Source organism: Chiloscyllium plagiosum, chromosome 27 (assembly GCF_004010195.1).
Source record: "Chiloscyllium plagiosum isolate BGI_BamShark_2017 chromosome 27, ASM401019v2, whole genome shotgun sequence".
Taxonomy (NCBI): Eukaryota; Metazoa; Chordata; class Chondrichthyes; order Orectolobiformes; family Hemiscylliidae; genus Chiloscyllium; species Chiloscyllium plagiosum.
This window is the reverse complement of record NC_057736.1, coordinates 26,097,975-26,112,748: the sequence shown is the minus strand read 5'-3', so window position 1 is coordinate 26,112,748 and position 14,774 is coordinate 26,097,975. Positions and strand designations below refer to the sequence as shown.

The 14,774-nt window shown below is 42.0% G+C and overlaps 1 protein-coding gene across 1 annotated transcript in view; it reads right to left on the bottom strand.

Annotated features, from left to right (window-relative positions):
• Positions 1 to 3,139: 3,139 nt before the first annotated feature.
• Positions 3,140 to 14,774, bottom strand: part of LOC122563384 (ankyrin-3) — a 46,037-nt gene continuing 34,402 nt past the window's right edge. The window contains exons 7-8 of the mRNA XM_043717125.1: positions 13,988 to 14,097; positions 3,140 to 3,208 (exon numbers count right to left, since the gene is read on the bottom strand). Coding sequence (XP_043573060.1) covers positions 3,140 to 3,208; positions 13,988 to 14,097 — 179 coding nt within the window. The remainder of the gene's footprint in view (positions 3,209 to 13,987; positions 14,098 to 14,774) is intronic.

Genomic DNA, 14,774 nt, shown 5'->3' with positions numbered 1-14,774 from the left:
AATTCCCTAGAGAAATACTCCGCAAACTTATTATTCTTGAAGATAAAGGGATCCATTTGCCAATGCCTTGAACCCCCTGTCACCAACAGGTACACTGGAATGTGGTCAGAGATGGCAATATTACCATTCGCACAGATTCCACCAAGTCCAGGCTTGCCACAGGGGTCAGAAAAAGAAATCAATCCTGGTATGACATCTGTGCAGATTGGAAAAAACGTAAAATCCCTGCCTGTAGGATGGAGACACCTCCAGATGTCCAGCAACCCTAACTCCACACACAGATCCACCAGTCGTTTAGTTTGTACAAAGGATATTGAGGGGCCTTTGGGCAACCTGTCTACAGTGGGATTCATGAGACAGTTGAAATCTCCCCCTATAATGATATGCCGGGACTCAAGACTAATCAGTTTAGAAACGTATCTACCAAAAATTTGAGGGGATGAGCTGGAGGGCAATAAACATTTAAAACACCATATTCTTCTCCATTTATCAAGGCTTTAAAAATTACAAACCTCCCGTGGGTGTCTTTAACACACTCTAGTGACTTAAGTGGGAGATTCCTCCTAACTAATATATCCACTCCCCTACTTCTGGTATTAAATGATGAAAAGTAATCCCGATCAAAGTCATTCTGCTGTAGTTTCAAATGCTCCCTATCATCCAAGTATGTCTCCTGTAACAAAGCACTATCCAAGTATGTCTCCTGTAACAAAGCAATATCCACCTTCTCCTTTCTAAGACTCAAAAGTACCTTCTTCCTCTTAATTGGTGAGTGACTTCCCTTGATATTCCAGGTACACCATTTAATCAACATAACCTTCTGCAGTAACATTCAAATTCCAGAGAGGAGGAATTTGAACCACAAATCGCTAAGCCTTAGTGCCACATGATCCAAAAAAAATACATAAACTAAAATCACTACATTTAACAAACCAACAAAACTATCAAAGATTAAAAACAACAAAAATGAAAAAAACAAACCAACATATAAAGCACCAACAGCGCTGAATAGGGGAACTCGCCCTCTGCCCAAAGGGGGCAACTACCCATCCCAAACTGCCCATAAGTAGGCATCTAGCCATCCTAACCATTTTCCCTCCTCCTAGCCACACCGCAAACACAAGCAGAAAAGAAAGCAAATGCACCATAGAATGGCAATATGAAGAAAGAAAAGAAAAAAAAATGTTTAAAGAAAAATAAAGGGGTCAATACCTCATACATCCTTTGGTAAAACTAAACTTAGAAATTGAAAGTACACATCTCAACCACCGTCAAACATTGTTTAAACTAAATTATTACCAATAGAAAAAAAAGGAAAAGGAAGCTCCAACCGGACTTCTTCTGTTTTTTTTAAGAAACGACAAAGACATACCCAAACAACACTACTATTTGTACATACTATTGTTCAGATTAGGTTAGTTTGTCCAAAAAGTCTCTTGCCTTCTCCAATGTGTCAAAGAGATGTACGGATCCATCTAAGGTGATCCAAAGCACCGCTGGATACTTCATAAAGTACTAAAACACAAGATCCCTCAGTCTTCTCTTGACACCGTCATAAGATTTTCTTTTCTAGATCACTGCCGCGGAGAAGTCCTGGAAGAACACGATCTTAGAGCCCTTGTAAATTAGGGCCTTTGGATCCTTCCCCTGGATTCTGGAAACTTCCACAATTCTCTCCTTTTCTCTACAGTGATAAAACCGCATCCGGAGAGGACGAGGATGTTGATCCAAACCTGATCTCTGTGCCGTGACCTGGTGTGCCCTCTTGATCTTGAAGCCTCTCAGGCCAGCCTCCAAGTTAAGGACTTTTGGCAGCCAGTCCTCAATAAATTCCGCAGGTCATTCACTTTCCTTACCCTCAGGCAGACTGATGATCTGAATATTTTTTCTCCTGCCTGTTCTCAAGCTCATCCACTTGGTTGAACAAAGTACGGACCTGCCTCTCCAGAGCTTGGATCCTATCCTTAGAGGAACTGGCATCAGCTTCCACCACTGTGACTCTGTTTCCAACCTCTTTTCCAGGTCTCCCAGCTGCTGTTCATGCTTCTGCAGCATAATAGAGATCGGGGCCAGCTTCTCCTCTGCTTACGCAGCATGTTGTGAGATTTTACAAACTCGTTCACCAGGGCCTGGTAAGTAATCGAGTCCAAGGATCCTGCAGCTTGGGCAATGGGCCCGGCCACAGACGCTCCTCCTCCCTTCTTTGGCATTTCTGGATGGCAAGAAAGGCAGGTAAATTAATTTTTCACAGTTTCCTGGGACTCCACAACCTTTCTAGAGTCCCAGGATATTGCGATGGTCTGGGATGGGCGGGTTAAAGGTTCTTCCCACTTGTGCTGCGGTGGGGAGCTCTGCAACGCAATCTTCTCAGATCTCTGCCATCTTAGATTCCCCCCAGGAAGATCAGATTTTACCTGATATGGAGTTTTCTCTCCATTATCAACTCTGCTGGAGCTATCCCTGCAGTTGCATGAAGAGTAATCCTATACCTGGGACAGTTTGATCTCTAGTGAAGCTGTTTATTTAAGTTTGGACTTAAAGTTTGGACTGGTCCTTCTGCCAGGCCATTAGATGGTGGATGGTATGAAGCTGTCCCTTATATGCTGAATACCAATTGACTTTAGGAAATACTCAAATTCCCTGCTGGTAAATGATGGCCCGTTATTTCTGAGCAACACTTCTGGGAGTCTGTGTATTGCAAAAGATGCATGCAGTTTTTCTATCATTATCCCCGTGTTTGACAAATGAACTCTATGCACATCCAACCACTATGAATGGGCATTCCACAGTGACTAAGAGCATTCAGCCCATTAAAGAACCTGTAGAGTCGAAGTGTAACCAAATCTAGTGTTTACCCAGCCCTTCCTCTTTATATGAAGGAGCTGCTGGTAGTATGTTTTGTCCTTGTTTGCACACTGGGCACTACCCCACCAAGGCAGATACGACTGCATCCAATCCTGGCCACCAGACATAACTTCTTGTCAACATCTTCATTTTGGACACCCCTGGATAACTCTGGTGGAGTTCCAGTATCTGGTGGCAACCTTTCCTCAGGACAACCTCTCATGCTCCCCATAATAATATACTACTCTCTACTGTGATCTGATTTCTCCAAGTCTAGTTGTGACCACCTTTTGGTTTACACCATCACCACCAGCTGTTTCAGTTTTGCGAGGATCTTTCTGCATTCAAAGTCTGATATTGCCAGCTGTGAATGGAAGTGTGTCCAGAAAATTTTTAAAAACCATTAGGAACTTTTCCAATGGTGATAGCAGGTATATCTGCCAGCAGGAGGCAGCTCAATTCATTTGCTACTTGGCCTCCCAGATCGTGTTCCAACTTGTAATTATATACACTTGGTATTACAGTCAACCATTAAACATGGCCTGAAGCTTTGGGCAGGACTGCCTTGTCCTCTTTAAGTAGATCTAGCAGGGGTTTGTCATCTGTTATTATTACAAATGCACATCTGTAAAGGTATTGGTGGAATTTCCTGACTCCAAATATGACTGCCAAACCTTCATTCTCTATCTGGGCATATTTATGCTCTGCATTAGGCAATGTCCTGGATGCATACACTACTAGGTGTCCTTCTCCATTGGGTCACCTATGAGCTAATACTACCCCAAAGCTGGACCAGGAGGCATCACATGTTAATACCATATGTTGCATAAGGTCATAGTGTACTGACACCTTAAAAGATGATAGCTGTTTCTTCACTTCCTTGAAAACTACAGCCTCCAATTGCTGACCATTTTTTAAGAGTTAATATAGAGGTGCCAGGATGGAGGTCAGGTTATGTATGAACTTCCTGTAATAATTCACCAGCCCAAGGAAAGACTTAAGCACAAGTAAACAGATAAAGGAGCTGGTGGGCCATTGATCGCCCTCACTTTATCTTCCATTGGGTATACCCTGGTCTTGTCAACTCTGTAGCATACATAGGTCACTTGAGGTGCCTGTAACACACATTATCCCCTTCTAAGCTGTATGCCTGACTGGGAGAAACATCTAAGGACTATGTCCAAGCCTCTAAGTGCTTCTTATTGGTCTTCAGTGTTACTAGCATGTCATCTAGATAATGGGCAACATGGAGTAGACTTTGGAAAATGTTCTCCAATGTCTGCTAAAAGTTTGCACAGACTGACAATATTTCAAATCCCATTGTCATCACCACTGAGTAACTCCATAGAGGCAGGTGATCATCAAGTCACTCTTTATTTACATGTGGAGAGTCCTTGACACTGATACAGCTCCCTCAGAGCCAGCTTTCAGATTAACAGGATGTCTGATATTCCTGTTCTTTTGTCCTGTGGCCAGCCAGCTTGGACTCAGACCCAAAACTAAGGAGATTCTGAATCCCCCATTTATCCTTTGTTTCACACTACCACTATGAGACAGTAGTCCTTATATTTTCTACCAGCACCCGTGTTGTGTATATGTGTAAGAGCTCAGTGAAGACATCATTGTGCAAAAAATATTCAATATTTCTACCACCAGGAAAACACTCATGTGGCCAGTGAACCAGTAGCAAGCAAAGCCCAATAAGGATAATGCTTATGTGAAGAAACTTAAAGTAGAATTGGAGGGGGACACTGTTTTTTTTTCCCAGCACCCATATGTGTGTGCAGGTGTGAGACACAGTGAAAGACACAAGGTGCATGAATCTTTATTCAAATTTCCACCACCAGGAAGAAAAGAAACATCTGAGTGGCCAGTGACAAGCAGTGCCCTTCACATCAAAGAGCAATGCTGTGTGATCAAACAGTGAAGGGGAGGGCAGGGATTAAATCAAAATAGAGTTGGAGGGGGGAACTGCTGTTTTCTTTTCTTTTTTAATTTTTTTTTTAACCCCCACACTACTGCCTAATTGCGGTAGTGCTTATTTTTTTCCCAAGCACCCATGTTGTGTGTGCGCAGGTGTGAGACACAGCGATAGACACAAGGTGCACGAATCTTTATTCAAATTTCCACCACCAGGAAGAAAAGAAACACCTGAGGTGGCCAGTGATAAGCAGTGCCCTTCACATCAAAGGGAAATGCTGAGTGATCAAACAGTGAAGGGGAGGGCAGGGATTAAATCAAAATAGAGTTGGAGGGGGGCACTGCTGTTCTTATCTGTCAGCCAGGGCTCTCTGATTGGACCAGACTACAAGTCTCAATCAGGGAACTCAATTTCCATGAGGACCACCCGCTGACCTCGTTGTAATCACTACAGTGGCAGGACAGGTTTAATATGGTAGTTAAGTAGGCATACAGAATGCTTGCCTTTAACAGTTGTGGCATCGATTAATAAGACCAGGGACATCATGTTGGAGCTGTAAAGAACTTTGGTTAGACCACAGCTGGAGTATTGTGTGCAGTTCTGGTCATCACAGAGTAGGAAGGATGCGATTATACTAGAAGGTATTCAAAGGAGATTCACCAGGATGTTGCCTGGGATGCAACATTTCAGTTATGAAGAGAAGTTGGATAAGTTGAGGTTGTTTTTGTTGCAGCAAAGAAATTGACTGGATTTGATGGATAAATGTACGATTATGAGGGACATGGTTAGGATGAATAGAAAGCAGTTGTTTTCCTGAGTTTAAAGAGTCATGAAAAAGGGCATAATTTTAAAGTGGAAGTCACAAGGTTTAGAGGGAATTTGAGGAAAAAACTTTTCATTCAGAAGATGGTTTGGGGTCTGGAGTGCACTGCATGGAATGGTAATCAGGCAGAAAACCTCACAAGCTTTAAAAAGTGCTTGGATGAACACTTGACGTGTCATAACATTCAAGGCTAGGGGCCTAGAGCAGGAAAGTGGAACTTGTGCAAGTATTAGTATATTTTTGGTGGTGTTGACTTGATGGGCCAAACGGCCTTTCTGTACTGTATGATTCTATAAGATTTTAATCCCTCCTAAAGGTGTGGAAACTAATTCAAAAAAATGAACCATGTCCACAAAACATGTTTCACAGAACATAACCACAAGAGTTTTGAAGGTATGCCTAATCAAACATAATTACAACAATGCTAATCTCAAGAACTATGAAAGCACACAGATGAAATTGTCCCTGTTCAACTGTTTAGTATTTATATTGGTGAGAGAAATGACATCTTCAGCGATTTTGTAAAACATTGTGCATATCTATGGATATGTAGACAAGCATTACAATTCACTGATCTAGTAAAATCAGTACTATCTGAGGCCATAAGAAACCGTGGTCAATATGCTTGTAACCATAACTTCTCAAGGATTTCCCTTTTGCCAGTACGTAATATGCTAATACATCTTTCAGCTCAGGCTCAATAGCTTCTTATTTTATAATTATTCAAGATGGACTGCTCAGTATTGGAAAATATGCCTTTGTTTTCTTCAATTTTCTTTTCAATTTATTTTCTTTAGCAATCCCCATTTGCTAGTGGTGATTAGCCAGCAAATTAGCATACCCCTGATATCTAAAATAAGAGCCAATTTTCACACGTATCTAAGTTAAATTAATGAGTGCTACTATGCTATTCACTTTTGCAAAATTATTTTACATGATATGGCTATCACTGCCACAGTGCACTTGCAGTGAAGACAGCAAACATTTAAAGCGGTGGATAAGGTGCTAATCATGCAGCTGCTTTGTACTGATGTGCCAAACTTATTGAGAGCAATTAATCATATAAGTAGAAAGTATTTCATCACATTCCTGACTTCTACCTTGTAAATCATGAAAGACTTTGGAGAGTCAAGAAGTGTTACTTGCCACAGAATTTCTAAATCTGACTTACTTTTAGAGTCACAGTTTTTATACGGCTGACCCAAATCAGTTTTTAGTCAAGATTAGAGGAGTGCTGGCAATGCTCAGCAGGTCAGGCAGCATCTAAGGAGCCTCCTTGGATGCTGCCTGACCTGCTGTGCATTTCCAGCATCACTCTAATCTTGACTCTAATCTTCAGCATCTGCAGTCCTCAGTTTCGCCAAATCAGTTTCTAATCAATGGATGTTGATGGTGGGAGATTCAGCAATAGTAATACCATTACACATTAAGGACAAAGTTTGGTTTTCTCTGATGGTGTTTGTTTAGTGTACATGAGACTTGTTACTTATCAACGTGAACTCGAACGTTGTCCAGGTCTTGTTGCATACACAGGTATGATTGCTTCAGTACATGTGGAGTCACAAATGGCATTGAACACTGCAATGATCAACAAATATCCCACTTGGAGCTTTCAAAAGTTGTTTGGAGTAGACTGTTTGCAGGTAAAGGGAAGACTAGCAAGTAGGAGGCTTTCAAGAGTTCAGAGGTATTATGTTCCCACTGGAGTGAAGGGTAAGGCTGGTGAGAGTAGAGAACAGTGGATAAATAAAGATAATAGAATCCCTACAGTGTGAAAGCAGGCCATTCAGCCCATCAAGTTCACCCTGACCATCCAAAGAGCATTCCATCCAGGCGCACCCCATCTACCTTATCCCTGTATTTCCCACACCATCTACTTCACACATCCCTGGACACTATGGGCAATTTATTATGGCCAATCCACCTAACCTGCACATATTTTGACAGCAGCAGGAAACTGGAGCAAAGCCAGACAGTCATGAGGAGAATGTGCAAACTCCATGTTGACCAAGGGTGGAATCAAAACCAAGTCCCTGGCACTGTGAGGCAGCAGTGCTAACCACTGAGCCACCATGCCACCCATATTAAGGCTCTGGTCAAGACTAAGAAAGAGACATATGTTAGATAAAGACAAATAGCACCAAGTGAATCTCTTGAAAAGTATAAGGATTGAAGGGGCATTCCTAAGAGGGAAAATCAAGAGAGCAAAAAGGGAATATAAGATAGCTGTGGCAGATTAAATTAAGGATAATCCAAAGAGATTCTACAAGTACATTAAGAGGACAAGTGCAACTAGGGAGAGAATAGGGTCCCTTAAAGATCAATAAAGTTGTCTATGTGTTAAACCTCAGAAGATGGGAGAGATAACTAAACAAATATTGTGCATTGGTTTTGATTGTGAGGAAAGATGTGGTGGCTCAGGGAAATAAATATTAATGTCTTGAAACATTACAGTAGAGCAGGTCTTAGAAAACACAAAGATAAATAAATCTCCAGCACCTGATCTAATATATCCCAGGACATTGTGGGAAGTTACAGAATAAATTGCAGAACCCTCAGCAGAGATATTTGGATACGCTACTACTACTGGTGAGGTGCCGGAGGACTGGAGGGTGGCTAATGTTATGCCATTATTCAAGAAAGGCTGTATGGAGAAGCCTGACATCATTGGTGGTAAATTGTTGGAGTGGATTCTCAAAGAAAGGATTTGCATGCATTTGGAGGGACAAGGAATGATTAGGAATGAGCAATATGGCTTTGTGCATAGGAAAATGTGTCTCACAAACTTTATTGAATTTTCTGAAGACGTAACCAAAAAGATTGATTAGTGGTAGAAGTTGTCCATGTGGACTTTACTAAAGCCTTTGACAAGGTTCCATATGATAGACTAATTAGAAAAGTTAGATCATTCAGGGATGTTTACAAATTGGAAAAAATAGTGGCTTGATAGCAGACAGAGGGTGATGGTGGAGTGCTGATTTTTGGAATGGAGGCCTGTGACCAGCGGTGTTCTGCAGGGATTGGTGCTGGGTCCACTGTTGTTTGTCATTTATATAGACAATCTGGATGAGAATTTAGGAGGCTTGGTAAGCAAGTTTGTGGGTACACCAATACTGGTGGTCTTGATGACAGTCAAGAAGGTTAACGAAGATAACAAAGGAATCTTGATCAATTGAGCCAATGAGCTGAGGAGTGGAAGATGGAGTTTACTTTGATTAAATGTGGTACTGCATTTTGGTAAAACAAGTAAGGGCAGGACTTATATATTTAATGGTAGGGTGGTTGGTATTGTGACGAACAGAGAGACCTAGGGGTTCAGGTACACAGTTGCAGGTAGACAGGGTGGTTAAGAAAGCATCTAGCATGTTTGCCTTCATTGCTCAGACTATTGAGTTTAGGAGTTGGCATATCATGTTGAGGGCAGTGGTGAGGCCGCTTTGCTGCACTACATACAGTTCTGGTCGCCCTGCCACAGCAAGGATATTATTCATTTGGACAGGATTCAGAAAAAATTTACCAGGATGTTGCCGTGACTGGAGGGTTTGAGTAACACGATAAGGCTGGATAGGCTGGTACTTTTTTCACTGGAGCTCAGGAGGTTGAGCGGTGACCTTACAGAGGTATATACAATCATGAGGGGCATGGATAAGGTTTATTCACCTGTCAAGATAAGGTTTACTCACCTCATACAGTCACAGAGTCATAGAGATGTACAGCATGGAAACAGACCCTTCGGTCCAACCCATCCATGCCGACCAGATATCCCAACCCAATCTAGTCCCACCGCCAGCACCTGGCCCATATCCCTCCAAACCCTTCCTATTCATATACCCATCCAAATGCCTCTTAAATGTTGCAATTGTACCAGCCTCCACCATTTCCTCTGGCAGCTCATTCCATACACGTACCACCCTCTGTGTGAAAAAGTTGCCCTTTCGGTCTCTTTTATATCTTTCCCCTCTCACCCTAAACCTATGCCCTATAGTTCTTGACTCCCCGACCCCAGGGAAAAGACTTTGTCTACTTATCCTATCCATGCCCTTAATAATTTTGTAAACCTCTAAAAGGTCACCCCTCAGCCTCCGACGCTCCAGGGAAAACAGCCCCAGCCTGTTCAGCCTCTCCCTGTAGCTCAGATCCTCCAACCCTGGCAACATCCTTGTAAATCTTTTCTGAACCCTTTCAAGTTTCACAACATCTTTCCCATAGGAAGGAGACCAGAATTGCACGCAATATTCCTATAGTGGCCTAACCAATGTCCTGTACTGCCGCAACATGACCTCTCAACGCCTGTACTCAATACTCTGACCAATAAAGGAAAGCATACCAAACGCAGCCTTCACTATCTTATCTACTTGCGACTCCACTTTCAAGGAGCTATGAACCTGCACTCCAAGGTCTCTTTGTTCAGCCACACTCCCTAGGACCTTTCCATTAAGTGTATAAGTCATGCTAAGATTTGCTTTCCCAAGACGCAGCACCTCGCATTTATCTGAATTAAACTCCATCTGCCACTTCTCAACCCACTGGCCCATCTGGTTCAGATCCTGTTGTAATCTGAGGTAACCCTCTTCGCTGTCCACTACACCTCCAATTTTGGTGTCATCTGCAAACTTACTAACTGTACCTCTTATGCTCACATCCAAATCATTTATGTAAATGACAAAAGGTAGAGGGCCCAGCGCCGATCCTTGTGGCACTCCACTGGTCACAGGCCTCCAGGCTGAAAAACAACGCCCCACCACCACCCTCTGTCTTCTACCTTTGAGCCAGTTCTGTATCCAAATGGCTAGTTCTCCCTGTATTCCATGAGATCTAACCTTGCTAATCAGTCTCCCATGGGGAACCTTGTCGAACGCCTTACTGAAGTTCATATAGAACACATCTACTGCTCTGCCCTCATCAATCTTCTTTGTTACTTCTTCAAAAAACTCAATCAAGTTTGTGAGACATGATTTCCCATGAACAAAGCCATGTTGACTATCCTGAATCAGTCCTTGCCTTTCCAAATATATGTACATCCTGTCCCTCAGGATTCCCTCCAACAACTTGCCCATCACTGAGGTCAGGCTCACCGGTCTATAGTTCCCTGGCTTGACTTTACCGCCGTTCTTAAACAGTGGCACCACGTTTGCCAACCTCCAGTCTTCCAGCACCTCACCTGTGACTATCGATGATACAAATATCTCAGCTAGAGGCCCAGCAATCACTTCTCTAGCTTCCCAGAGTTCTCGGGTACACCTGATCAGGTCCTGGGGATTTATCCACTTTTAACCGTTTCAAGACATCCAGCACTTCCTCCTCTGTAATATGGACATTTTGCAAGACGTCACCATCTATTTCCCTACAGTCTATATTTTCCATATCCTTTTCCACAGTAAATACTGATGCAAAATATTCATTTAGTATCTCCCCCATTTTCTGTGGCTCCACACAAAGGCCACCTTGCTGATCTTTGAGGGGCCCTATTCTCTCCCTAGTTACCCTTTTGTCCTTAATATATTCGTAAAAACCCTTTGGATTCTCCTTAATTCTATTTGCCAAAGCTATCTCATGTCCCTGTTTTGCCCTCCTGATTTCCCTCTTAAGCACACTCCTACTTTCTTTCTACTCTTCTAAGGATTCACTCGATCTATCCTGTCTATACCTGACATATGCTTCCTTCTTTATCTTCACCAAACCCTCAATTTCTTTAGTCATCCAGCTTTCCCATACCTACCAGCCTTCCCTTCCACCCTGACAGGAATATACTTTCTCTGGATTCTTGTTATCTCATTTCTGAAGGCCAAGTTTGAATGAATTAAGCTCAGAGACCTAAAATTCTCTTTAAAATAACAGCAAAAACAAGACCGAGGAAGATGATCCTACCAGTAACTGATTCCTGAGGGAGTCAGTCAAAAATAAATAAGAAGCAACATTGGTAAAATGACTATACCACTTAAGAAACCAATTAGACACTGATCATGCAATTTCTGAGCCAATCTGTATACTGGAACACCACAGATCATCCACAGAGTTAGTGGCTAGCAAGGGTTAATTTGCAGCAACTTCCAGCAGCCAGGCATGCAGCAAAACTAGTGGAGTGCCACAAGGATCGGTGGGCCCTCTATTTTTTGTCATTTACATAAATGATTTGGATGCGAGCATAAGAGGCACAGTTAGTAAGTTTGCAGATGACACCAAAATTGGAGGTGTAGTGGATAGCGAAGAGGGTTACCTCAGATTACAACAGGATCTTGATCAGATGGGCCAGTGGGTTGAGAAGTGGCAGATGGAGTTTAATTCAGATAAATGCGAGGTGCTGCGTCTTGGGAAAGCTAATCTTAGCAGCACTTATACACTTAATGGTAAGGTCTTAGGTAGTGTTGCTGAACAAAAAAACCTTGGAGTGCAGGTTCATAGCTCCTTGAAAGTGGAGTCGCAAGTAGATAAGATAGTGAAGAAGGCGTTTGGTATGCTTTCTTTTATTGGTCAGAGTATTGAGTACAGGAGTTGGGAGGTCATGTTGCAGCTGTACAGGACATTGGTTGGGCCACTATTGGAATATTGTGTGCAATTCTGGTCTCCTTCCTATGGGAAAGATGTTGTGAAACTTGAAAGGGTTCAGAAAAGATTTACAAAGATGTTGCCAGGGTTGGAGGATTTGAGCTATAGGGAGAGGCTGAACAGGCTGGGGCTGTTTTCCCTGGAGCATCAGAGGCTGAGGGGTGACCTTATAGAGGTTTATAAAATTACGAGGGGCATGGATCGGGTAAATATGCAAAGCCTTTTCCCTGGGGTCGGGGAGTCTAGAACTAGAGGGCATAGATTTAGACCTATGGGGCAGCTTTTTCACGCAGAGGGTGGTACATGTATGGAATGAGCTGCCAGAAGAAGTGGTGGAAGCTGGTACAATTGCAACATTTAAGAGGCAGTTGGATGGGTATATGAATAGGAAGGGTTTGGAGGGATATGGGCCGGGTGCTGGCAGGTGGGACTAGATTGGGTTGAGATATCTGGTTGGCATGGATAATTGGACCAAAGGGTCTGTTTCCATGCTGTACATCTCTATGACTCTAAAAAGATAGGCTTTGGTCATAGAAGGAAATGCACTACATCTTGCTAAAAGATGTGAACTGGTGTTTCAGAATGGACAAGACTGCTTACTAACTTTGCTGGTACACACATTTTTATGCTTAATGTGTGAATCTTGCAAAGGCAGACTTCTACCTGAGATGGTTAGTAGTTCATCAGAATTAACCATCCTTTTAATATCATTCTCCCAACTTGGGTTATAAATGTAATTGACTTCAGCTTTACAATTAAAACCCCAGATCTTACATGATAGAGGGAAGATCATTGATGAGCTGCTGAGGGTGTTTGGGGCTAGAATGATGCCCAAGAAACTCTCGCGGCAATGTACGCAGGCTGAGATGATTAGCATTAAACAAATGTAACCAGCTTCCTTTGTGCTTGATATGACTCAAACCACTGTAGATTCTTTTCTCTGATTTCCCATTGACTTAAAGTTTTGTTGGACTCTATGGCACAAAATGCGGTAAAATGTTGCCTTAGTGTCAAGAGCAGTCATTCTACCTCACCAGTAGCAAGTACTTTAATAAACATATGTATACATATATACATAAACACACACGCAGCAATCCTGAACCTATCCTTTTCTCCATGGATTTGATTTTCCTGGTGCCTCTTTCAAAAGCTGGATGGGAGAAGCTATTGACTACCTACAGGAGTATTGTTATTTTCCATCCTGGGTCATTAATATGGTCTGTGGATATTCTTGGCAAAAACATCTGCACTGACCAAACATTCCGTTTTAAATATGGATTGTGTTGAGTACAATTCTTTGAACTACAAATTTCCAAGATCATGGCCTTATGGATGCTGATGGTCTTGATTGTCTCTAAAGATTCTGGAGGTGGGAAAGTAGTATGTAGAATAAACTACAGTTTCAATTTATCTGACAGTCATCAGTTAACTTGACATTTTGGCACTCTTCACTTTATGCTGCCAGAATTTCTGCACACCCTCTCGCCCCCTTCAAGGAGGCACTGAATGAATGGACTAGGAAATCCACTGCCAAAGTGCTTGCTGGTGTGCAATGAGCTTGCAAATAATACAAGGCTACTACAAGTGCTGCACCAGATCCACATGCTTCCAGTGAAGGCCCAATAACTCAAGAAAGAGGGCAGAGATCCAATGAATTAAGTATTCAGACTATTTGTTTGATCTTTGTACCTAGGCAACTGATCTTCTTCAGGAATCAAGAATACCAACTCATTGGTACCAGTTACATCACTAGCATGTATGTAACTTCTAATTTGATGGGTAAATGCAGCTATTTTACTGAATTTTTCCATAGACAAATTATATGTTGTTGCAATAGGTTATATGAATCTTACCACAGTAGGCATTTTAATGATCATTTCCATGAGACATGAGAATCCAGAGTTGTCTTCCACTGTGGCACTAGCTCCAAACTTCAACAACATTATGGCTGTCCTACTATAACCTTGACCAGCAAGAAATAAATCTTAAATCAGTAATTTGCAAACAAATGATGGTCTTGTAAGAATTAATTTACAATTTACAGTGTGTTCCAAATACATGCATAACAATAACAATTTACACACCATTTCAAAACTGGAACATGTTCCCAGTTTGGATCCCTGTAAATAATTAGAGGCCTGTTTGAAAGCTGTTAATTAGAGACTTGTAGGATGCAGATGTGAAATCAAATCAAAATTCTGTTGGTTAATTCATGAAGGAAATCAATTCATAATTTTGTTTCAATAATGAGCAGGGATCAAGCCAAAACATGTTGACCATGTTTATGAAATTTGGCATTTCTAAATCAAGAGAAGGATAGCCAAATTTATCTATCTCTTTTTCTATTTCCCTCAACTAATCCCTCATTCTTTCACATCCCATTCACAAAATAGGGACAGATTTTTATGGAGCTGGGAAAACTACTCAGCTTTTAAAACTGTAATGCAGAATTTAGATGAGGAAACCTCATCCCATGTATGACAGATCCCATTTTTACTGGTGAGGAAGGGGAATGGTTGTAAATCAGTCAGGTGACAAGCCCAAGGTCAACAGGTCTATTTGAATTCAAACAATGAGTTCAAACAGACCCTATTTTGACTGGTCCAAGGGCATTGAGAGTCGGTTGGAGCAACAGTTGGC